This window comes from Ylistrum balloti, unplaced genomic scaffold (assembly GCF_031769215.1).
Source record: "Ylistrum balloti isolate Yb309-2 unplaced genomic scaffold, AGI_CSIRO_Ybal_v1 Utg370344, whole genome shotgun sequence".
Lineage (NCBI taxonomy): Eukaryota > Metazoa > Mollusca > Bivalvia > Pectinida > Pectinidae > Ylistrum > Ylistrum balloti.
In genome coordinates, this window is record NW_026782247.1 from 1,634,667 (window position 1) to 1,661,715 (window position 27,049).

Genomic DNA, 27,049 nt, shown 5'->3' on the forward strand with positions numbered 1-27,049 from the left:
CAGGATCGATCGGTGATACCTACTCGTAAACACATCTTTGCTCCTCTGCGATTGGCTGGGTCCGTCTGCTGAGTTTTCTTACTACCTCCCTTTATACAAGGCTAACTATATATGTATTTACGATACCAGTGTTATTGTTTATAATCTAGCGATGCTGTTTACAAATGTACTGTTGAGTAAGTATAAAAATGCGTTATAATTATTTACACAGTAATACTGTTTATATCATAACTAGTGATCGTATGTGTGTGTGTTTTGGGGATTTTTTTTATTCTATTATTATTATTGTTATATTATATTTGGGGATTTTTTTTTTCTTCAAAAATTCAGAAACGTTACATTTTTATGGGTTCTTAAGTAAAAATGTTGAAAAATCAATCGGAGGCAGCCACTTCACTGTGTCTATTTTCAATTCATGACGTAATATCGTTGTCGTCAATATTATGACATCCCAATCGATTTCAGGCTGGCGTAAATGATAAGGAAAGGTTACAGGGTATAAAACAGGGATGAATTAGTTGTATAATGGGCGGATTATGTCAAAGAAAATGACGTCACACAGGCAACCAGATTGTATTGTGACGTATCAAATTGGAGACTACAGATAAAGAATCGAAATGACTTCAAGTTTGAAGATATTTAAGTCTTATCTTGTCTGTCGATCTTTCAATCTTTTCTTGTCTGTAGAACTTTTAATCTTATCTTGTCTGTAGATCTTTAATCTTTTCTTGTCTGTAGATCTTTTAATCTTATCTTGTCTGTAGATCTTTTAATCTTTTCTTGTCTGTAGATCTTTTGATCTTATCTTGTCTGTAGATATTTAGTCTTATCTTGTCTGTAGATCTTTCAATCTTATCTTGTCTGTAGATCTTTTACTCTTTTCTTGCCTGTATATCTTTAAATCTTATCTTTTCTGTAGAACTTTTGATCTTATCTTGTCTGTAGATCTTTTAATCTTTTCTTGTCTGTAGATCTTTAATCTTATCTTGTCTGTAGAACTTTTAATCTTATCTTGTCTGTAGATCTTTTAATCTTTTCTTGTCTGTAGATCTTTAATCTTATCTTGTCTGTAGAACTTTTAATCTTATCTTGTCTGTAGAACTTTTAATCTTTTCTTGTCTGTAGAACTTTTCTTGTCTTAATCTTTTCTTGTCTGTAGAACTTTTAATCTTTTCTTGTCTGTAGAACTTTTAATCTTATCTTGTCTGTAGATCTTTAATCTTTTCTTGTCTGTAGAACTTTTGATCTTTTCTTGTCTGTAGATCTTTAATCTTTTCTTGTCTGTAGAACTTTTAATCTTATCTTGTCTGTAGATCTTTCAATCTTATCTTGTCTGTAGATCTTTCAATCTTATCTTGTCTGTAGATCTTTCAATCTTATCTTGTCTGTAGATCTTTCAATCTTATCTTGTCTGTAGAACTTTTAATCTTATCTTGTCTGTAGATCTTTCAATCTTATCTTGTCTGTAGATCTTTTAATTTTATCTTGTCTGTAGAACTTTTAATCTTTTCTTGCCTTTAGATCTTTCAATCTTTTCTTGCCTTTAGATCTTTAATCTTTTCTTGTCTGTAGATCTTTCAATCTTATCTTGTCTGTAGATCTTTCAATCTTATCTTGTCTGTAGATCTTTTAATTTTATCTTGTCTTATCTTGTCTGTAGATCTTTTAATCTTATCTTGTCTGTAGAACTTTTAATCTTTTCTTGTCTGTAGATCTTTCAATCTTTTCTTGTCTGTAGATCTTTTAATCTTATCTTGTCTGTAGAACTTTCAATCTTTTCTTGTCTGTAGATCTTTCAATTTTATCTTGTCTATAGATCTTTTAATCTTTTCTTGTCTGTAGAACTTTTAATCTTTTCTTGTCTGTAGATCTTTCAATTTTATCTTGTCTGTAGAACTTTTAATCTTTTCTTGTCTGTAGAACTTTTAATCTTTTCTTGTCTGTAGATCTTTCAATTTTATCTTGTCTGTAGATCTTTCAATCTTATCTTGTCTGTAGAACTTTTAATCTTATCTTGTCTGTAGATCTTTTGATCTTATCTTGTCTGTAGATCTTTCAATCTTATCTTGTCTGTAGAACTTTTAATCTTATCTTGTCTGTAGATCTTTTGATCTTATCTTGTCTGTAGAACTTTTAATCTTATCTTGTCTGTAGAACTTTTAATCTTTTCTTGTCTGTAGAACTTTCAATCTTTTCTTTTCTGTCTTTTGATCTTATCTTGTCTGTAGATCTTTTAATCTTTTCTTGTCTGTAGATCTTTTTGTTGTAGATATTTAGTCTTATCTTGTCTGTAGATCTTCAATCTTATCTTGTCTGTAGAACTTTTGATCTTATCTTGTCTGTAGAACTTTTGATCTTATCTTGTCTGTAGATCTTTTAATCTTATCTTGTCTGTCGATCTTTTGATCTTATCTTGTCTGTCGAACTTTCAATCTTATCTTGTCTGTAGATCTTTCAATCTTATCTTGTCTGTAGATCTTTTAATCTTATCTTGTCTGTAGAACTTTTAATCTTTTCTTGTCTGTAGATCTTTCAATCTTTTCTTGTCTGTAGATCTTTCAATTTTATCTTGTCTATAGATCTTTTAATCTTTTCTTGTCTGTAGAACTTTTAATCTTTTCTTGTCTGTAGAACTTTTAATCTTATCTTGTCTGTAGAACTTTTAATCTTTTCTTGTCTGTAGAACTTTTAATCTTATCTTGTCTGTAGATCTTTCAATCTTATCTTGTCTGTAGAACTTTTAATCTTTTCTTGTCTGTAGAATCTTTTCTTTTAGATCTTTAATCTTATCTTGTCTGTAGAACTTTTAATCTTATCTTGTCTGTAGAACTTTTGATCTTATCTTGTTTATAGATCTTTTAATCTTATCTTGTCTGTAGATCTTTCAATCTTATCTTGTCTGTAGAACTTTTAATCTTAGATCTTTCAATCTTTTCTTGTCTGTAGATCTTTCAATCTTGTCTGTAGATCTTTTATCTTGTCTGTAGAACTTTTAATCTTTTAGATCTTTAATCTTATCTTGTCTGTAGATCTTTAATCTTTTCTTGTCTGTAGATCTTTTAATCTTATCTTGTATGTAGAACTTTTAATCTTATCTTGTCTGTAGAACTTTTAATCTTTTCTTGTCTGTCTGTAACTTTTAATCTTATCTTGTCTGTAGAACTTTTGATCTTATCTTGTCTGTAGATCTTTTAATCTTATCTTGTCTGTAGATATTTAGTCTTATCTTTTCTGTAGAACTTTTAATTTTATCTTGTCTGTAGATCTTTTAATCTTTTCTTGTCTGTAGAACTTTTAATCTTTCTGTAGATCTTTATCTTGTCTGTAGAACTTTTAATCTTTATCTTGTCTGTAGAATCTTTTCTTTTAGATCTTTTAATCTTTTCTTGTCTGTAGAACTTTTAATCTTTTCTTGTCTGTAGAACTTTTAATCTTTTCTTGTCTGTAGATCTTTTAACTTTTAATCTTTTCTTGTCTGTAGATCTTTTAATCTTTTTCTTGTCTGTAGATCTTTAATCTTTTCTTGTCTGTAGAACTTTTAATCTTATCTTGTTCTTGTCTGTAGAACTTTTAATCTTTTCTTGTCTGTATCTTGTCTGTAGATCTTTTAATCTTTTCTTGTCTGTAGAACTTTTGATCTTATCTTGTCTGTAGAACTTTTAATCTTATCTTGTCTGTAGAACTTTTAATCTTTTCTTGTCTGTAGAACTTTTAATCTTTTCTTGTCTGTAGATCTTTTAATCTTATCTTGTCTGTAGATCTTTTGATCTTATCTTGTCTGTAGATCTTTTAATCTTTTCTTGTCTTATCTTGTCTGTAGAACTTTTAATCTTTTCTTGTCTGTAGATCTTTTAATCTTTTCTTGTCTGTAGAACTTTTAATCTTATCTTGTCTGTCGATCTTTTAATCTTTTCTTGTCTGTAGATCTTTCAATCTGTAGATCTTTCAATCTTTTCTTGTCTGCAGAACTTTTAATCTTTTCTTGTCTGTAGATCTTTTAATCTTAATCTTTTCTTGTCTGTAGATCTTTTAATCTTTATCTTGTCTGTAGATCTTTTAATCTTTTCTTGTCTGTAGATCTTTTAATCTTTTCTTGTCTGTAGATCTTTTAATCTTTATCTTGTCTGTAGAACTTTTAATCTTTTCTTGTCTGTAGATCTTTTAATCTTTTCTTGTCTGTAGATCTTTTAATCTTATCTTGTCTGTAGATCTTTTAATCTTTCTTGTCTGTCTTTTAGAACTTTTAATCTTTTAATCTTGTCTGTAGATCTTTTAATCTTTTCTTGTCTGTAGATCTTTTAATTTTTCTTGTCTGTAGATCTTTTAATCTTTTCTTGTCTGTAGAACTTTTAATCTTATCTTGTCTGTAGAACTTTTAATCTTTTCTTGTCTGTAGAACTTTTAATCTTTTCTTGCCTTTAGATCTTTTAATCTTTTCTTGTCTGTAGATCTTTAATCTTTTCTTGTCTGTAGATCTTTTCTTTTAATCTTACTTTAGAACTTTTAATCTTTCTTGTCTGTAGTCTTTTAGATCTTTTCTTGTTTAGATCTTTTAATCTTTTTCTTGTCTGTAGATCTTTTTTAGAACTTTTAATCTTTTCTTTTAATCTTTTCTTGTCTGTAGATCTTTTGATTTATCTTGTCTGTAGATCTTTTAATCTTATCTTGTCTGTAGAACTTTTAATCTTTTCTTGTCTGTAGATCTTTTAATCTTTTCTTGTCTGTAGATCTTTCAATCTTTTCTTGTCTGTAGAACTTTTAATCTTATCTTGTCTGTAGAACTTTTAATCTTTTCTTGTCTGTAGAACTTTTAATCTTATCTTGTATGTAGATCTTTTAATCTTTTCTTGTCTGTAGATCTTTAATCTTATCTTGTCTGTAGATCTTTAATCTTATCTTGTCTGTAGATCTTTATAATCTTTAATCTTATCTTGTCTGTAGATCTTTGTAGATCTTTAATCTTTTCTTGTCTGTAGATCTTTAATCTTATCTTGTCTGTAGATCTTTAATCTTATCTTGTCTGTAGATATTTAAATCTTATCTTGTATGTAGATCACTAAATTCTTGACGCTATAAAACACTGGCCATGTGCAATACAGACTAGATAGAATATACACATTTGATGAAATTCGTTAACACCGATTGCTGATAAACAGGGAATCAGAGGAAATGTGTTGATAGGGATAGAAAATTTTCTCTACAACCTGAAACAAAGTATAGCTTGGATGTTAAAAGTGGAGAATCCCAAGGGAGTGGCATAGATGCTAACAACAACAATATCAATCTGGTGGTGAGTCATATAATATCAAAAGCCTAAACATAGGAATAGCTGTAGAACCGGTTACCTAGGTGATATAATAGAATTGACGTAAAATGTCCTGGTCACCTTACGTCAACAAATATGTACAGCAGTAGTATGAAGATATGCAACAAGCCAGCGAAATTAATTGAATTTTGCCCTTAGGAAGTCAAAATCAAAATGACAAAGTCGTTATTGATAGATCTTGGTATGGACAACTCACAGAAATTATTCACAAATGTCATAACGTTGACCTACGTGACCTTAGGTGAAGATCCGAGATGTGAAAAGGTATGTAACGTGTCATTTGTAACGAAAACCTCTGTGGCTCAACGTCCCACACCCGTAGTGGTTTGAGTTTTATGTGAAGCTGAAAAACGAACCGGTCTGGTTTTTTTTTTTTTTTTGTCATGGTTGTCTCATGGAGCTATACGCAATATCTAAATCGCCCTCATAGTATGATGTACGAGTGAGGTAGTTACCTTGTGTGATGTATGACGGACCTATATGTTGTTTAGTGAGGTAGTCACCCTGTATGGAGTACGACGGACCTATATGTTGTTTAGTGAGGTAGTCACCCTGTATGACGTACGACGGACCTATATGTTGTTTAGTGAGGTAGTGACTGTATGACGACGGTATGACATGACGTACGACGGACCTATATGTTGTTTAGTGAGGTAGTCACCCTGTATGACGTACGACGGACCTATATGTTGTTTAGTGAGGTAGTCACCATGTATGACGTACGACGGACCTATATGTTGTTTAGTGAGGTAGTCACCCTGTATGACGTACGACGGACCTATATGTTGTTTAGTGAGGTAGTCACCCTGTACGACGGACCTATATGTTGTTTAGTGAGGTAGTCACCCTGTACGACGGACCTATATGTTGTTTAGTGAGGTAGTCTCCCTGTACGACATACGACGGCCCTATATGTTGTTTAGTGAGGTAGTCACCCTGTATGACGTACGACGGACCTATATGTTGTTTGGTGAGGTAGTCACCCTGTATGACGCACGACGGACCTATATGTTGTTTAGTGAGGTAGTCACCCTGTATGACGGACCTATATGTTGTTTAGTGAGGTAGTCACCCTGTATGACGTACGACGGACCTATATGTTGTGTAGTGAGGTAGTTACCAGATACCACAAGGTGACTTTAAAATGGCTGTTGTCAAACCAAGCAAAGAATCTTATCTGTAGTATTAGATGTAAAAGTATTATTTCAGTTGTTAACAAAAAATAAATAACTTAACTCGCGTTTGTGAAATACCAAATGATCATACTAACCATACATGTTCGTTTTCACCCTCGATACTTCAGGGGTTACGATTACTCTCGCTCTCTACAACCCCTGGAAAATGTCGTGGCAAAATGGACGTTTTCGTGTGACTAGTTTGAGCTTTCGAGGTACATCAAACGAATCTCAGGTCGCATAACGGTATATTGTAATGGATTTAAAGTGTACCTTGAGTGTAATTTTATATATAGATATAATGTTGAGAATGCCATTAAAATAATAATAACGAAAACCCCGTCAAAATCCGCCGCCCCAGTGTCGAGTTATTAAATCTCAAAGTTGGCGATTTTCACCTGTCCGCTCAGACTTAATCAGCGTAATCGTCATTTCCGCGGAATCGAGGCGCTTCTACTCGTGACGTCATAATTTCAACAGAAATGTCAGTCAACATGACTGACATTGACAACGACACCGCAACTGAGAGCGATTTGAGCATGGATTTTGAGGAGTCTGATTATGATGTGGATGATATTTCTGAAGACGGAATCCAGCCCTACCGATTGGAACCGGAATTACAAGACGATGTATCCAGTGAGGAGGAAAATAACGCTTCGAAAAGTGACGATCGCTTGGGCAACATAGATTGGCATGTACTTCACTGGGTCTCACCAGTAGTCGTGAAAGTAGTCGAACAGTGAATCGTCGTTTCAAAGAAACAAAATAAAATTGGGTGTGGTTTTGGACTAATTTTACTATCTTCAAGTCTCGATCAACAATTTCTGACGTCGGGAAATCGCGTTTGTGCAAGACTATGCATACATTCACGAGGTGTCTGGAATTTTCGTACCGAAGAATTTTCGTCCGAGGGGAATTTTCGTAGCACTATGGATATATATATAGTTAGGGTGTCAACAACCAATTATAACACCCTCCGCTGTGTTGATAATAAAAATTTGATGTTTTAGAAGTTTATACATTCATTTGACTGGTTTTTACCCAAGTACTGGTACGCGTCTGTTATTAGCCGACAGGCGTGTCGCCTCATAGGTGTCACCATTGTATTTTCAAGCCACAGGGGTGCTAATTACCTAGCCTGGCACAGGTGTGATTATGAGTTTAGATGACATCTCTACACTGTGGACTGTGTTTACAAATCAAGACTGGTGATCTTATTGTTATTTTTACAATCGCAAAATTAATAACTAAACAACATCGTCTGCTGGAAGGTCTAAAAACCGAATACACCTTATACACACACCATGACACATAACCTATTCTAATAATTCTATATTATATAATAGTAGTACGAAAATTTTCGGGGCGAAAATTCCCAGGACTCATTCACTACTAGGCCTTCTCCGTGTATTAGGCGTTCACGATTACGAAGGAATAATATTCCATTGACCGCCCAAGCCATAGGCTAGCCTATCAATTTTGTGTTTAGTTGTAGAATTAATAACAAAATATCAAACTAACAAATATACTTTTATATTATGAACAATCAGTTTTATTTATCGGCGTCATGCTTCGACACCCCATCTGTGTTAGAACAACCATACGCTGCACATCGCTTCCCTCCTCGATAGGAAGCCATTTTAGCGGATTTAAGCGCTAATCCACCGACCCTCGTTCACTACCTTAAATATTGCGAAGATGTGAAGTACTTTCACGTAAATAAACAAAGAAATTATCCAGGAAAAATCCCAAAATAGATCACAATCACATGTAGCACAGTAAAGACAATATGGCTGCATCAGCAAAAGCGTTGAACTTATGACATCACAGGTTTTGGATGTCCGAAAACGAGGTCAACGCCTCTCAGGCAAAGGTGTATTTTTTCAGAAAAGTCGCAATTTCTCAGTAACGGAACATTCCACGGCATTCGCGTTTTCGGCATTGTGTGTTTTATGTGCAGAAGTATTTTTCAAGGTCAACATAGCTGACCTCTCAGGGTACACTTTAAAGTTGGATGTCGCTTCTTTGTAATCTTCAAAAGGAGCGTTTCACCCGTAACCAGTCCTTGTTTTATTCCTGGAACCAATCAAATTACTTCACTTGTGCCTTCAGTTTTGCCATGACATGTTCCAGGGGTGTCAAGAGCGAAATGATCGTAACCCCTGGAGTATCAACTACCGTTAACTTTGGGGAAACAAAAAGTAATGTACTTTGGAGAAAAACTCAACAAGCTATCTTTAAAAGCATGTAGAGACACGTGAAAACAGGCGGTCTTCTACCTTTCAGATAACTGCATTGGCTATATAAGAGATAATATATACATGTATTCAGGGACGTATGGTGATGTATTAAAATGGGAAACTTTTCATATCGTATTAACATATATGTAAGTGTGTATGTGTGTGTAAACAGTGAATTTTATCAACTCGGCAAAATATATGTTTCGCTGACATTTTCGAGCATTTGGCCGATACAAAATACATTCTAGAGGTTAAAGTTCATATATTTCTTACAGAGTTTATTTGATAATTTTGTGTTGTCCAATGGTAACGACCTTCTGTTAGATTAAAACTGGCAAAGGTGATTTCATTTCTATTTTTGATTTAGGTTCAGTTAGACACCAGCATCCATTAATATCCACATATTGAATGAATGAAAACTGCGCTAGCTGAGTACAATTTACCTCACTTCCGGTTTCTAACAAAATGTCAACAAACCAGTAGTCGAGTTCTCGTTAGATATTTGCAAGATGGAAGATATTACCGATGGTGCATGGGGCCAACTTGTCAGTGTCACGGATGTTGACAGTCCCCATTTCCCTTTAATAGAAAACAGATTTACTGTTGGACGAGCGAAAGGTGACCGGGTTAATCATTGGCAGGGGGTGAGGCCGGATCTTGCTGATTGTGCAGATCACGGAAATAGCCCTCAGACAACATCAACATTTCTGTCACGGAAAATATAACATAATTTATCATGCTGTTACTGATATTTACAGTTTTACCGATTATGCTGTCTTTGAAAATGAGCATGACAATGTGAAAATTATTCTAAAATTGAGCATATTTTATACAATACCAATATGAATAGCTATCAAAGTGATATGTAGACAGCTTCTGCTCAACTGACTTGACAACAGGCAGACAAGATGAGTGAAAGTTTATAATTGATTTTATGTTAAATTTAGTTTCATGTATATGAGTGCATGTACATGTACATGGAATTCATGTTTAACGATGATTCGTAAGTTTTAAAGTCAAATACACACTATATAGTCTTTTGCAGCTGTCATATCACAAAATCCTTCACATATAACGTAGACTGAAATTTTCACAAATATTACTGTGCAGTCAAATGTGCACTTCAGACCTCTTTAGCCAAACGTGGGTTTGAGACAAACTAGTCGTGAGAGAAGTTGATTCATGGTTTTTAATTGTTCAATCACCATGGTAGAAATGCATAGGTGGCATGTGGATTTTCCTCCACATTTAGCGGCATATGCTGAAATTTTTTAAACAACATAAAATAATATTTTGTTTTCATATGTGGATTGTGCTTTATAGGATTTTTTGCCATATAGGTATTGATATTATCACAGATCTATTATCTGACAGAACTATTATTTAGTTTGATTTTGATCAGTCGTAATCTCCGTCTTATATTTACCCCAGAATAAAAATGACAATTATGGCAGGCAAATATCCTTGAATTTTATCTGATACACAAGGATATCAATTCATAAACATCAGGTATCCAAAAATTCAGCATGATTTTAATTTAATAAAAAGGCATTATAGCCAATTAACACTTACTTACCTATTAAACCTTTTTGTATATCAGATTGTGACATATCGCTGACTAGTAACAAGCTTGTATCAGGCAGACACTGCCATATTGAAAGGGATGCTGAAGGGAGAGTCTGGCTCTGTGACACAAGGTGAAGCTCTGTGACAGTTTGTGATCCAATTTTTTTTATTAATGGTGATAGATACATGTTTAATTAAATTTCTCATAGTGTGAGTTGTGTTTGTAAATTTCAGTAACTACTTGACTAATTCCAGGACATTTCACACAATTATCACAAGTATCTCATAATCCAGTATTTTAAGTCTTGCATTACTTTCATATCATATTTTCTGTCTGACAGATAACTCAGATTGTGTTAAGTTAAAAACAAATTCTTACAATTTAAAAGAATAAGGCACAGTGCTTATTGTTTATATTGTTATTTTCTGTAAAAGCGTTCCTTTTCACTTTTTTACTGTAGCTTGAAAGCATGAAAACGCATTTAAATTTTGTATTTGGCATTTCAGTACAAATGGAACATTGCTGAACACGAGTGAGAAAATTACAAAAGGAAATGTGAGTAAAACTTAAGCTATTGCAAGCATGAGATGTGATTTAGAAATGTATATTTTCCATTTGTAATTGCATAACAAATTGAAATGGTGATAATTGTAATCAGACTATTGGTACATTGTATCTCTTTTGATTTTGATGTAAATATTTAATTTGAAAAAAAGCTATTCAAAAGTTTTTCAACTTAGAAATTACGAAAACATTAAATTACATAAAATGCAGTTATGCTAGAGTTATAGAATTTCTGAGGGTGCTATGGAATGAATTATATGACCATGAAAATATGAGATATTGTTTAAGTACTTCAGCTATGATAATATTTTCAATGCACAATTTGTCATCATTACAAATATCTATCTATCTCTCTATATATAGATAGATAGATATTTGTAATTTGGATGACAAATTGTTCATTTAATTATAGTACAAATTAATTATTTGCAATTCACATAATTTAGATAAGTAAACTATCAAGGCATAGTGATAAAGTATATATGATATATCTTTTATTTGAGTAAATAATGTTATATATTATTTTACAGAGAAAGGAGTTAACACACGGCGATGAGTTCTTTGTTGTCTACAAAAATAATGTTATATATTATTTTACAGAGAAAGGAGTTAACACACAGAGATGAGTTCTTTGTTGTCTACAAAAATAATGTTATATATTATTTTACAGAGAAAGGAGTTAACACACGGAGATGAGTTCTTTGTTGTCTACAAAAATAATGTTATATATTATTTTACAGAGGAAGGAGTTAACACACGGAGATGAGTTCTTTGTTGTCTACAAAAAAGATGAAGAGGACATCAGTAAGTTATGTTTCATATCTATAAACGTCTTGTACTCTAATATCTGTTATTTCATTAGCAGTTTTTTACTTGATACTCCAGACAAACTGTACACGCTATATATACCATCATTTTCGTGATATAAGTAAGCTCTATGTATCAACTTTTATTTGATATATGTAAGCTCTCTGTATCACTCTTAACTTGATATATGTAAGCTCTCTGTACACTCTTTTACTTGATATATGTAAGCTCTATGTACCCTCTTTTACTTGTTATATGTAAACTCTCTGTATCACCTATTACTTGATATAAGTAAGCTCTCTGTATCACTCTTCACTTGATATATGTAAGCTCTCTGTACACTCTTTTACTTGATATATGTAAGCTCTATGTACCCTCTTTTACTTGTTATATGTAAACTCTCTGTATCACCTATTACTTGATATAAGTAAGCTCTATCTATCACCTATTACTTGATATAAGTAAGCTCTCTGTATCACTCTTCACTTGATATAAGTTAGCTCTATGTATCAACTTTTATTTGATATATGTAAGCTCTCTGTACACTCTTAACTTGATATAAGTAAGCTCTATGTATCAACTTTTATTAGCCCACCATCTATTCAAATAGATGGTGGGTTATTCAAATCGCCCTGCGTCCATGGTCCGTGGTCCGTCCGTCCGTCCGTCTGTAAACAATACTTGTTACCGCTATTTCTGGAAAAGTACTGGATGGATCTTTCTCAAATTTCATATGTAGGTTCCCCTTGGTCCCTAGTTGTGCATTGTACCTTTTTTTGAACTGATTCGAATTCAAGATGGCCGACAGGTGGCCATCTAGGATTTTGGAAGTAAAAGTTTGTTACCGCTATTTCTGGAAAAGTACTGGAAGGATCTTTCTCAAATTTCATCTGCAGTTTCCCCTTGGTCCCTAGTTGTGCATTGTACCTTTTTTGGACTGATTCGAATTCAAGATGGCCGACAGGTGGCCATCTTGGTTTTTTGATGTAAAAGTTTGTTACCGCTATTTCTTAGAAAGTACTGGATGGATCTTTCTCAAATTTCATATGCAGTTTCCCCTTGGTCCCTAGTTGTGCATTGTACCTTTTTTGGACTGATTCGAATTCAAGATGGCCGACAGGCAGCCATCTTGGATTTTGGAAGTAAAAGTTTGTTACTGCTATTTCTTGGAAAGTGCTGGATAGATCTTTCTCAAATTTCATATGCAGTTTCCCCTTGGTCCCTAGTTGTGCATTGTACATTTTTTGGACTGATTCGAATTCAAGATGGTCGACAGGTGGCCATCTTGGATTTTGGATGTAAAAGTTTGTTACTGCTATTTCTTGGAAAGTACTGGATGGATCTTTCTCAAATTTCATATGCAGTTTCCCCTTGGTCCCTAGTTGTGCATTGTACCTTTTTTGGACTGATTCGAATTCAAGATGGCCGACAGGTGGCCATCTTGGATTTTGGATGTAAAACTTTGTTACCACTATTTCTTGGAAAGTACTGGATGGATCTTTCTCAAATTTCATATGCAGGTTCCCCTTGGTCCCTAGTTGTGCATTGTACCTTTTTTGGACTGATTCGAAATCAAGATGGCCGACAGGTGGCCATCTTGGATTTTGGATGTAAAACTTTGTTACCGCTATTTCATGGAAAGTACTGGATGGATCTTTCTCAAATTTCATATGCAGGTTCCCTTTGGTTCCAAGTTGTGCATTATACCTTTTTGGACTGATCCGAAATCAAGATGGCTGACAGGCAGCCATCTTGGATTTTGAGAGTAAAATCTTGTTACTGCTATATCGGAGGAAGTGCTGGATGGATCCTTCTGATATTTCATAGATATTGGTTTCCCTTGGTCCCTAGTTGTGCATTGTACCTTTTTTGGACTGATTTGAAATCAAGGTGGCCCACAGCAGCCATCTTGGATGTCGACAGTAATACAGTACAAGCATATTGTCCATTATCCACCTGTAACTGACTGCTATCTAATAATACTTTGGGATCTTTTTCAAATGATATTTGCTAATAGGTGCTTAATAAAAATATCTTGTGCCATCATTGAGTACATTCAATGAAGACCAGTTCATGAACATTTACAACACCTGTAACACACAAAAAAAAAAAATAAACAAATCATCAAGAACTGAAAACAGATCCTCAAATGGTGGGCGCCAAGATCCCTCTGGGATCTCTTGTTTGATATATGTAAGCTCTCTGTACACTCTTTTACTTGATGTATGTAAGCTCTCTGTATCACCTTTAATTTGATATATGTAAGCTCTATGTATCACCTTTAATTTGATATATGTAAGCTCTATGTTTCACCTTTTATTTGATATATGTAAGCTCTCTGTATCACCTTTAATTTGATATAAGTAAGCTCTATATATCACCTTTTACTTGATATATATAAGCTCTCTGTATCACCTTTAATTTGATATAAGTAAGCTCTATATATCACCTTTTACTTGATATATGTAAGCTCTATGTATCACCTTTAATTTGATATATGTAAGCTCTATGTATCACCTTTAATTTGATATATGTAAGCTCCCTGTATCACCTATTACTTGATATATGTAAGCTCTATGTATCAACATTTACTTGATATATGTAAGCTCCCTGTATCACCCTTTACTTGATATATGTAAGCTCTATATATCGCCTTTAATTTGATATATGTAAGCTCCCTGTATCAACTTTTACTTAATATATGTAAGCTCTATGTATCACCTTTAATTTGATATATGTAAGCTCTATGTATCACCTTTTACTTGATATATGTAAGCTCTCTGTATCACCTATTACTTGATATATGTAAGCTCTCTGTATCACCTATTACTTGATATATGTAAGCTCTTTGTATCACCTATTACTTGATATAAGTAAGCTCTCTGTATCACCTTTTTTTTATAGATGTTGGCTATATGTACCAGAATCTTGAGGAGTTACAGAAGGAAATGGATGCCACCCAGGACTACAGTTTAGAATTGGAAATGGAAGCCACCCTCGTAGGTAAGAACAGTTCATTGGTGGACTTTTCAAATTGTACTTTAGATTACTGTCGTGCCGTCTTTCCTTATAAAATATATGTTATATGTATCTCTGTTTTATAGGTAGTTCTACATTTGTAGGGTGACCATTTTCAGATTTCGTCTGCAGGTTCTCCTTCGTGTCCAGGCGTGTAATGTCTGGTTTTGAAATTGACAGTTGAAGATTACTATCTCTTAGTCTATTTTGTAAGAGATATTAGTCTATTTCTTAGGATGTGGTAGTCTATTTCTTAAGAGGTATTAGTCTATTTCTTAAGAGGTATCAGTTTATTTCTAAGAGATAGTAATCTATTTCTTAAGAAGTATTAATCTATTTCTTAAGAAGTATTAATCTATTTCTTAAGATGAGTTAGTCTATTTCTTTAGAAGTGTAAGTCTATTTCTTAAGATGAGTTAGTCTATTTCTTTAGAAGTGTAAGTCTATTTCTTAAGATGAGTTAGTCTATTTCTTTAGAAGTGTAAGTCTATTTCTTTAGAAGTGTAAGTCTATTTCTTTAGAAGTGTAAGTCTGTTTCTTAATAGGTATTTTTAGATTTTTTTATGTTATTAAAGAGCAAATAACAAAGAAAAGAGGTTATAATATCCTAATTTTACAGACCAAACAAAATTAAACTATGGTTGGTGCCTGGACCCTGTTAGGTGTCTTGTCTGATGTTCAGAGCAGTACAACTTAATTGTGTAGACATTTCGTTATGTACTAGATATTATAAAGAACTTAAATATGTTTTACAAATGACTGATAGAAAAGCTACAGTATACTGTATGAAATTGACTGAACAACACACTTTTTAAATAATATTGTATTAAGATTAGCTACAGAATAGATTTTATATAGGATGAGTTCTGCAGATATCTGGAGGAGAAGCTGTAGTATATATTTAGTATTGTTCTCAATGACATGGTGAGAGCTTTTAGTTTCTAAACCAATCTGTCCAATTCCAGATGATTCTGTAAACATAGCAGAGGAAGATGACTGTAGCAAGACTAGTAAGAGGTCGGCTGTAAGTACAAAGAAGCTTTTAGCTAACAAGTAACCATGAGCCAATGTTATTCATTCAGCATCACTGGTTACAGGCAGCCATTACATGAGGCTGTCTTCCTGGTGTCACTTTTTTCACGAAAATATGAGCTAACAGTTTTTTTTACCTGGCATCATGGTTACATGTTACAGTGAGTGAATGCTGTTCACGAGACATCACAGGTTATGAGTTACAGTGAGTGAATGCTGTTTCCAGAGACATCACAGGTTATGAGTTACAGTGAGTGAATGCTGTTTCCGAGATATCACAGGTTATGAGTAACAGTGAGTGAATGCTGTTCCAGAGACATCACAGGTTATGAGTTACAGTGAGTGAATGCTGTTTCCAGAGACATCACAGGTTATGAGTTACAGTGAGTGAATGCTGTTTCCAGAGACATCACAGGTTATGAGTAACAGTGAGTGAATGCTGTTTCCGAGATATCACAGGTTATGAGTTACAGTGAGTGAATGCTGTTTCCGAGATATCACAGGTTATGAGTTACAGTGAGTGAATGCTGTTTCCGAGATATCACAGGTTATGAGTAACAGTGAGTGAATGCTGTTCCAGAGACATCACAGGTTATGAGTTACAGTGAGTGAATGCTGTTTCCAGAGACATCACAGGTTATGAGTTACAGTGAGTGAATGCTGTTTCCGAGATATCACAGGTTATGAGTAACAGTGAGTGAATGCTGTTCCAGAGACATCACAGAGACAGTGAGTGAATCACAGGTTATGAGTTACAGTGAGTGAATGCTGTTTTCAGAGACATCACAGGTTATGAGTTACAGTGAGTGAATGCTGTTTCCGAGATATCACAGGTTATGAGTAACAGTGAGTGAATGCTGTTTCCAGAGACATCACAGGTTATGAGTTACAGTGAGTGAATGCTGTTTCCGAGATATCACAGGTTATGAGTTACAGTGAGACATCACAGGTTATGAGTTACAGTGAGTGAATGCTGTTTCCGAGATATCACAGGTTATGAGTTACAGTGAGTGAATGCTGTTTTCAGAGACATCACAGGTTATGAGTTACAGTGAGTGAATGCTGTTTTCAGAGACATCACAGGTTATGAGTTACAGTGAGTGAATGCTGTTTCCAGAGACATCACAGGTTATGAGTTACAGTGAGTGAATGCTGTTTTCAGAGACATCACAGGTTATGAGTTACAGTGAGTGAATGCTGTTTCCGAGATATCACAGGTTATGAGTAACAGTGAGTGAATGCTGTTCCAGAGACATCACAGGTTATGAGTTACAGTGAGTGAATGCTGTTTCCAGAGACATCACAGGTTATGAGTTACAGTGAGTGAATGCTGTTTCCAAGATATCACAGGTTATGAGTAACAGTGAGTGAATGCTGTTCCAGAGACATCACAGGTTATGAGTTACAGTGAGTGAACGAGATATCACAGGTTATGAGTAACTGTGAGTGAATGCTGTTTCCGAGATATCACAGGTTATGAGTAACAGTGAGTGAATGCTGTTCCAGAGACATCACAGGTTATGAGTTACAGTGAGTGAATGCTGTTTCCGAGATATCACAGGTTATGAGTAACTGTGAGTGAATGCTGTTTCCGAGATATCACAGGTTATGAGTAACTGTGAGTGAATGCTGGTCCCCTGGCCTTACCAGTTATTAGTCATTATGAGCTAATTTATGCTTTTCCGTGTGTCTCACCAGTAACAAGTGTTCATGTCCCATCCAAAAACTTTGGAGTTTTTGTGGTCAGATTTGAAAGAGTGGCTGTATAATATAAAATTTTAGTTATTTTTCAACATTTGTGAAGCAAATTTTTGAAATGTTAATCTTACTTGTTGGCTTAGATACAAACATGCAAAGAGTGTAAAAGTTAATTAAGGTATTAATAGGTGTCCATATTTGGAATCAAACCTCGTGTACGTGAGAGGTGAGTGTGTAACCACTCTACCACCTGATGGACCACCCAAAAGTCTCTGATTGTTAATCTCACATCCTTTACACTAAGGTAGACGTTAGACAATTCAATGGTTTCAATGATGATCTGTTTTTACGATTTAGGTTTTGGGATAAAAGAGTTTTTCAATCGCTTCTGCTGTTAAGCTTGATATTAATTGATTGACTTTTTTTGAAGTTCCATTGACAAGCAGTAGTGTGCTATAAACATATATGTTCGCAATGTATATGCCAAAACACTTTTGATCAAATCCATACCCATTGTATAATAAGTGCTTTATACACTAATCTGAAATATTTACACTGTTGAACTTTCAAATTATCAGGAAAATACATCTACATGTGAGCCACTGACGAAACGTTTAAAAACAGACGATGGTGAGCAGGGTCCTTCTAGTGTTCCAGCTGAAGATGGCAAGGGAAAGATAACTCTGGAGAATAAAGATGATGTGGGGAAATCATCTATCAAGGAGAAAGAGGATCAGGGAAAGACAACCCCTGAAGTCAAAGATGGTCAGAAAGAGACAACCTCAGAGGATAAAAAGGATTGTTGTAATAAGCCTGGCATGGCTGCCACAAGTGGTTCCTGTGTGGATGGCCCGGATGAGATAGAGGAAGCTCTCATCTGTACAATATGTCAAGAACTTCTACATGACTGCATCAGGTTAGTACATTGGCAAAAGTAGTTTCAAAGATTTAAATTTCATATCATTATTTGGTCACCTGAGACAAAGATTTCATGGTGGCCTATTGCAATCACCTTCCTCCGGCGTCATGCACCATGTGTCTGTAAACAATTTAACATTTTCTCAAAACTCCAGATCCGATTTCAATGAAATTTTGCAGAAACCTTCCCTGGCCTAAAGAACCAAAATTGTGAATTATATGGTCCCCACCCCACAAGGGGCCTGATACTCAGGGCCACGAAGGGACAAATTGACTTAAATTTCAAAAATCTTCTTCTCAACACCTAGATATAGTAGAATCAAATGCTCTTCATTGATGGAAGCATCTTAAGGAAGCATCTCACCTTTCCCCATGGGGAAGGGGTAAAGTTTACTATAGTTAATATAGGAAAAAAATATTTTTGAGCAGAATTTGTTTTATTTCCATTGGAAATATTTTAAACTTGTTAAGATTTGTGAGTAAAGGATGATGGCTCAATGGTATGCCCATATTGATCCTGATTGACCCTAAAAGGGCTGATGGGCAGGGCCAAAAAGGGTCAAATTGACATGAATTTCAAATATCTTCTTCTCAATGCCCATTTATTGAAGAATCAAATGCTCTGTATGAACGGAAGCATGGAAGGTGCTTTGATTACCAAAATCGGTCTCACATTTCTTCCTAGGGAGGAAGTTTTTAAACTTTCTTGTAATTTTCATAGATAAAATGCATTTTTGAGCATAATGTTTGTTATTTCCCACTGGATAATAACTGTGAGAATTATTGATATATGATGACAGTTGTGATGGTATGTCTGTATTGACACTTGGTTACTATCATCAATGTCACAATTCCTTTTTCATGACACTTGAAAGTTACTTACCCTTTAATCTTAATATTCGATATTGCTTATCTCAGGTGACCTTCAAGGCTGCTAGGCCTTGTGTTATCTTAGCAATTGTCTGTAAGGGTAGGTTTATGTCACTATATTTAAACACTTAATACTCACTATAAAAGTCCGTGATTAAGAGTGTTCAGGTTAACAGACATAATTGTGTCGGCTTACTTGACACTGTAATGATCCATTTGTATGTTCTGATTCATAAGTTAAAAATTGACTCTTGGTATGCAACTGAAATGTGCTGTGTCAAACCACAAAATGGTCTTAATGATATTTGCCATAAAACAGGCTACCTTTTGACAAATCGTGTTGAATAAACTGCCATTGTTTGTAGTCTGCAGCCTTGTATGCACTCCTTCTGTGCTGGTTGTTACTCGGATTGGATGGAGAAGTCAAACGAATGTCCTACAGTGAGTATAACATGTATCAGTTTATGTTGCTTGTCCCTGTAAACCAAAGCATTAAGTCTGTCATTAAAACAATCTGTCAATACAATGTGTTCAATTCTGTCAATACACTGTGTTGACTTCTCTCAGTACACTGTGTTCAATTCTGTCAATACATTGTGTTCAATTCTGTCAATACATTGTGTTAACTTCTCTCAATACATTGTGTTAACTTCTCTCAATACACTGTGTTCAATTCTGTCAATACATTGTGTTAACTTCTCTCAATACACTGTGTTCAATTCTGTCAATACATTGTGTTCAATTCTGTCAATACATTGTGTTCAATTCTGTCAATACATTGTGTTAACTTCTCTCAATACATTGTGTTAACTTCTCTCAATACATTGTGTTAACTTCTCTCAATACATTGTGTTAACTTCTCTCAATACACTGTTCAATTCTGTCAATACATTGTGTTAACTTCTCTCAATACACTGTGTTCAATTCTGTCAATACATTGTGTTCAATTCTGTCAATACATTGTGTTCAATTCTGTCAATACATTGTGTTAACTTCTCTCAATACATTGTGTTAACTTCTCTCAAAACACTGTGTTCAATTCTGTCAATACATTGTGTTAACTTCTCTCAATACACTGTGTTCAATTCTGTCAATACATTATGTTCAATTCTGTCAATACATTGTGTTCAATTCTGTCAATACATTGTGTTAACTTCTCTCAATACATTGTGTTCAATTCTGTCAATACATTGTGTTCAGTTCTGTCAATACATTGTGTTAACTTCTCTCAATACATTGTGTTCAATTCTGTCAATACATTGTGTTCAATTCTGTCAATACATTGTGTTCAGTTCTGTCAATACATTGTGTTAACATCTCTCAATACATTGTGTTCAATTCTGTCAATACATTGTGTTCAGTTCTGTCAATACATTGTGTTAACTTCTCTCAATACATTGTGTTCAATTCTCTCAATACATTGTGTTGATGTTTTTCTGTAATATAGACAGTTGAAAGTTGTCAGGATAAGATATGATTGCATAATTATTATAACATGTGATGAACTACAGATTTGACACAATTTTACTTTTACAGTAATTTGTAAACATTATATACTGTGTATCTTAGTATATGTAAAGGACTATTTCTATAAAGATCAAACTAGTGAAAGGTCATCAGTATTGTAGGAACAGAAAATCATATAAACATATAAAGTAAATCACATTTTTGTTAGTACCTACCAAGACTAGAAGTTCTTCATTTCTATAGTTCTCTTGTAAGATGAAGGAATAGCCATTAACAGTAATTTTTATTTTAAAAGTCATAACTTATGTTAATTTTTTTATCTTTTTTTTTCATAAAAGTGTCGTATGAAGGTGGAAAGAATCAACAAGAATCATATTGTCAATAATCTCATGGAAGCTTACCTAAAGGAAAATCCTAGTGAGTATATAACCATTGACACTACATGTAAAGTTTACTATCCACGTGTAAAGTTCACTATCTCATGTGTAAAGGTCACTATCTCATGTGTAAAGTTCTCTATCTCATGTGTAAAGTTCACTTTTTCATGTGTAAAGTTTACTATTTCATGTGTCAAGTTTGCTATCTCATGTGTAAAGTTCACTACCTTATGTGTAAAGTTTACTATCCATGTGTAAAGTTCTCTATCTCGTGTGTAAAGTTCAATACCACATGTGTAAAGTTCTCTACCCTATGTGTAAAGGTCACTATCTCATGTGTAAAGTTCACTACCTAATGTGTAAAGTTCACTACCTTATGTGTAAAGTTCTCTATCTCATGTGTAAAGTTCTCTATCTCGTGTGTAAAGTTCAATACCACATGTGTAAAGTTCTCTCTCTCATGTGTAAAGTTTACTATTCATGTGTAAAGTTTACTATCCACGTGTAAAGTTCACTATCTCATGTGTAAAGGTCACTATCTCATGTGTAAAGTTCTCTATCTCATGTGTAAAGTTCACTTTTTCATGTGTAAAGTTTACTATTTCATGTGTCAAGTTTGCTATCTTATGTGTAAAGTTTACTATCCATGTGTAAAGTTCTCTATCTCGTGTGTAAAGTTCAATACCACATGTGTAAAGTTCTCTACCTCATGTGTAAAGTTTACTATTTCATGTATAAAGTTTATTATTTCATGTGTCAAGTTTGCTATCTCATGTGTAAAGGTCACTATCTTATGTGTAAAGGTCACTATCTCATGTGTAAAGTTTACTATCCATGTCTAAAGTTCACTATTTCATATGTAAAGTTCACTATCTCATGTGTAAAGGTCACTACCTTATGTGTAAAGGTCACTATCTCATGTGTAAAGTTCACTACCTAATGTGTAAAGTTCACTACCTTATGTGTAAAGTTCACTACCTTATGTGTAAAGTTCTCTATCTCATGTGTAAAGTTCTCTATCTCGTGTGTAAAGTTCAATACCACATGTGTAAAGTTTACTATCCATGTCTAAAGTTCACTATTTCATATGTAAAGTTCACTATCTCATGTGTAAAGGTCACTATCTTATGTGTAAAGGTCACTAACTCATGTGTAAAGTTCACTTTTTCATGTGTAAAGTTTACTATTTCATGTGTCAAGTTTGCTATCTTATGTGTAAAGTTTACTATCCATGTGTAAAGTTCTCTATCTCGTGTGTAAAGTTCAATACCACATGTGTAAAGTTCTCTACCTCATGTGTAAAGTTTACTATTTCATGTATAAAGTTTATTATTTCATGTGTCAAGTTTGCTATCTCATGTGTAAAGGTCACTATCTTATGTGTAAAGGTCACTGTCTCATGTGTAAAGTTCACTACCTAATGTGTAAAGTTCACTACCTTATGTGTAAAGTTCACTACCTTATGTGTAAAGTTCTCTATCTCATGTGTAAAGTTCTCTATCTCGTGTGTAAAGTTCAATACCACATGTGTAAAGTTCACTATCTCATGTGTAAAGTTTACTATTCATGTGTACAGTTTACTATCCACGTGTAAAGTTCACTATCTCATGTGTGTAAATGTGTAAAGTTCTCTATCTCATGTGTAAAGTTCACTTTTTCATGTGTAAAGTTTACTATTTCATGTGTCAAGTTTGCTATCTTATGTGTAAAGTTTACTGTGTAAAGTTCTCATGTGTAAAGTTCATGTGTAAAGTTCTATCTCATGTGTAAAGTTTACTATCCATGTGTAAAGTTCTCACTATCTCGTGTGTAAAGTTCAATACCACATGTGTAAAGTTCACTACCTATATGTGTAAAGTTTACTATCTCATGTGTAAAGTTTCATGTGTATTTCATGTGTAAAGTTTACTATCTCATGTGTAAAGTTCTCTGTGTCGTGTGTAAAGTTCAATACCACATGTGTAAAGTTCTCTACCTCATGTGTAAAGTTTACTATTCATGTGTAAAGTTTACTATCCACGTGTAAAGTTCACTATCTCATGTGTAAAGTTCACTCTCTCATTTGTAAAGTTATCTACCTAACGTGTAAAGTTCACTATCGCATGTGTAAAGGTCACTATCTCATGTGTAAAGTTCTCTATCTCATGTGTAAAGTTCACTATCTCATGTGTAAAGTTCTCTATCTCATGTGTAAAGTTCACTTTTTCATGTGTAAAGTTTACTATTTCATGTGTCAAGTTTGCTATCTCATGTGTAAAGGTCACTATCTTATGTGTAAAGTTCACTATCTCATGTGTAAAGTTCACTCATGTGTAAACATGTGTAAAGTTCACTATTTCATGTGTAAAGTTCACTATCTCATGTGTAAAGTTCACTATCTCATGTGTAAAGTTCACTATCTCATGTGTAAAGTTCACTACCTCTCATGTGTAAAGTTCACTACCTTATGTGTAAAGTTCTACTATCTCATGTGTAAAGTTTCTATCTCATGTGTAAAGTTTTATCTCATGTGTAAAGTTCACTATCTCATGTGTAAAGTATCCATGTGTAAAGTTCACTATTTCATGTGTAAAGTTCACTATCTCATCACTATCTCATGTGTAAAGTTCATGTGTAAAGTTCACTTTTTCATGTGTAAAGTTCATTTCATGTGTCAAGTTTGCTATCTTATGTGTAAAGTTTACTCATGTGTAAAGTTCTCTATCTCGTGTGTAAAGTTCACTATACCACATGTGTAAAGTTCACTACCTCATGTGTAAAGTTTACTATTTCATAAAGTTTATTATTTCATGTGTAAAGTTCACTATCTCATGTGTAAAGGTCACTATCTTATGTGTAAAGGTCACTATCTCATGTGTAAAGTTCACTACCTAATGTGTAAAGTTCACTACCTTATGTGTAAAGTTCACTACCTTATGTGTAAAGTTCTCTATCTCATGTGTAAAGTTCTCTATCTCGTGTGTAAAGTTCAATACCACATGTGTAAAGTTCACTATCTCATGTGTAAAGTTTACTATTCATGTGTACAGTTTACTATCCACGTGTAAAGTTCACTATCTCATGTGTAAAGGTCACTATCTCATGTGTAAAGTTCTCTATCTCATGTGTAAAGTTCACTTTTTCATGTGTAAAGTTTACTATTTCATGTGTCAAGTTTGCTATCTTATGTGTAAAGTTTACTATCCATGTGTAAAGTTCTCTATCTCGTGTGTAAAGTTCAATACCACATGTGTAAAGTTCTCTACCTCATGTGTAAAGTTTACTATTTCATGTATAAAGTTTATTATTTCATGTGTCAAGTTTGCTATCTCATGTGTAAAGGTCACTATCTTATGTGTAAAGGTCACTATCTCATGTGTAAAGTTCACTACCTAATGTGTAAAGTTCACTACCTTATGTGTAAAGTTCACTACCTTATGTGTAAAGTTCTCTATCTCATGTGTAAAGTTCTCTATCTCGTGTGTAAAGTTCAATACCACATGTGTAAAGTTCACTATCTCATGTGTAAAGTTTACTATTCATGTGTATGTGTCAAGTTTACTATCCATGTGTAAAGTTCACTATCTCATGTGTAAAGTCAATCTCATGTGTAAAGTTCACTATTTCATGTGTAAAGTTCACTATTTCATGTGTAAAGTTTCATCTCTCATGTGTAAAGTTTACTATTTCATGTGTAAAGTTCTCATGTGTATCTGTAAGTTCTACTATCTCGTGTGTAAAGTTCAATACCATGTGTAAAGTTCTCTACACTATCTTATGTGTAAAGTTTACTATCTCATGTGTAAAGTTCACTATCTCATGTGTAAAGTTCATGTGTATCTTCATGTGTAAAGTTCACTATCTCATGTGTAAAGTTCACTACCTCATGTGTAAAGTTCACTACCTTCATGTGTAAAGTTCACTACCTTATGTGTAAAGTTTACTATCCATGTGTAAAGTTCTCTATCTCGTGTGTAAAGTTCAATACCACATGTGTAAAGTTCACTATCTCATGTGTAAAGTTACTATTCATGTGTAAGTTTACTATCTCATGTGTAAAGTTCTCTATCTCATGTGTAAAGTTCACTTTTTGATGTGTAAAGTTCTCTATCTCATGTGTAAAGTTCACTATTTCATGTGTAAAGTTCTCTATCTCATGTGTAAAGTTATCTACCTCATGTGTAAAGTTCTTTACCTCATGTGTAAAGTTCTCTACCTCATGTGTAAAGTTCTCTACCTCATGTGTAACTCTCTATCTCATGTGTAAAGTTTACTATTTCATGTGTCAAGTTTGCTATCTTATGTGTAAAGTTCACTATCTCATGTGTAAAGTTCTCTCTCTCATTTGTAAAGTTCTCTACCTAATGTGTAAAGGTCACTATCTCATGTGTAAAGTTCTCTTTGTCGTGTGTAAAGTTCACTATCTCATGTGTAAAGTTCAATACCACATGTGTAAAGTTCTCTACCTCATGTGTAAAGTTAACTATTTCATGTATAAAGTTTACTATTTTATTTGTCAAGTTTACTATCTCAAGTGTAAAGTTCTCTATCTTCTGTGTAAAGTTCACTACATTTGTAAAGTTCTCTACCTCATGTGTAAAGTTTACTATTTCATGTGTCAAGTTTGCTATCTCATGTGTAAAGGTCACTATCTTATGTGTAAAGGTCACTATCTCATGTGTAAAGATTACTATCCATGTCTAAAGTTCACTATTTCATATGTAAAGTTCACTGTCTCATGTGTAAAGGTCACTACCTTATGTGTAAAGGTCACCATCTCATGTGTAAAGTTCACTACCTAATGTGTAAAGTTCACTACCTTATGTGTAAAGTTCTCTTTCTCATGTGTAAAATTCTCTATCGCGTGTGTAAAGTTCAATACCACATGTGTAAAGTTCTCTCTCTCATGTGTAAAGTTTACTATCCATGTCTAAAGTTCACTATTTCATATGTAAAGTTCACTATCTCATGTGTAAAGGTCACTATCTTATGTGTAAAGGTCACTATCTCATGTGTAAAGTTCTCTACCTAATGTGTAAAGTTCTCTATCTCATGTGTAAAGTTCTCTATCTCGTGTGTAAAGTTCAATACCTTATGTGTAAAGTTCTCTACCTCATGTGTAAAGTTCTCTACCTAATGTGTAAAGTTCTCTACCTTATGTGTAAAGTTCTCTATCTCATGTGTAAAGTTCTCTATCTCGTGTGTAAAGTTCAATACCTTATGTGTAAAGTTCTCTACCTCATGTGTAAAGTTCTCTACCTAATGTGTAAAGTTCTCTACCTCATGTGTAAAGTTCTCTATCTCATGTGTAAAGTTTACTACATTTAACCTTTTCTATCTCACATGTAAGTTACAATGTGACGTGCCTAAGTACATGTTCAGCTAACAATAAGTATGGTCTGAAACACAGTATCATTTACCGATTGATAATTATATCTGAAGACAAGTGCTCTTTACTTGTACTTTATTATTTAATTGTGTCTCTATGTAATCATAAAGAATTGTTACGAGTGAGTACAGTGTTTGTGTGGGATTGATAGACATTATCACCAGGTTTACCATACATTGTATTTCTCTGTTGAAGCTTGACAAAAGATCATCTACTACTTTGTAACTGATTCATTTTTGTATCTCTTTTATGGGGAAAATGATTATTAATGGTGAATTATCTCAATATATTGTGTTAAATTATCTCAATATATTGTGTTAAATTCTCTCAATATATTGTGTTAAATTCTCTCAATATATTGTGTTAAATTATCTCAATATATTGTGTTAAATTCTCTCAATATATTGTGTTAAATTCTCTCAATATATTGTGTTAAATTATCTCAATATATTGTGTTAAATTATCTCAATATATTGTGTTAAATTCTCTCAATATATATCAATATATTGTGTTAAATTATCTCAATATATTGTGTTAAATTCTCTCTATACATTGTGTTAAATTCTCTCAATATATTGTGTTAAATTCTCTCAATATATTGTGTTAAATTATCTCAATACAT

The 27,049-nt window shown here is 33.6% G+C and overlaps 1 protein-coding gene across 2 annotated transcripts in view; it reads left to right on the forward strand.

Annotated features, from left to right (window-relative positions):
- Positions 1-9,250: 9,250 nt before the first annotated feature.
- The window catches only part of LOC132553697 (E3 ubiquitin-protein ligase CHFR-like), a 51,304-nt gene continuing 33,505 nt past the window's right edge, over positions 9,251-27,049 (forward strand). For both annotated transcript variants that reach the window (XM_060217959.1, XM_060217960.1), the window contains exons 1-9: positions 9,251-9,359; positions 10,342-10,438; positions 10,815-10,863; positions 11,613-11,676; positions 14,584-14,682; positions 15,663-15,721; positions 18,006-18,343; positions 19,581-19,656; positions 21,021-21,099. In XM_060217959.1, coding sequence (XP_060073942.1) covers positions 9,251-9,359; positions 10,342-10,438; positions 10,815-10,863; positions 11,613-11,676; positions 14,584-14,682; positions 15,663-15,721; positions 18,006-18,343; positions 19,581-19,656; positions 21,021-21,099 — 970 coding nt within the window. The remainder of the gene's footprint in view (positions 9,360-10,341; positions 10,439-10,814; positions 10,864-11,612; positions 11,677-14,583; positions 14,683-15,662; positions 15,722-18,005; positions 18,344-19,580; positions 19,657-21,020; positions 21,100-27,049) is intronic.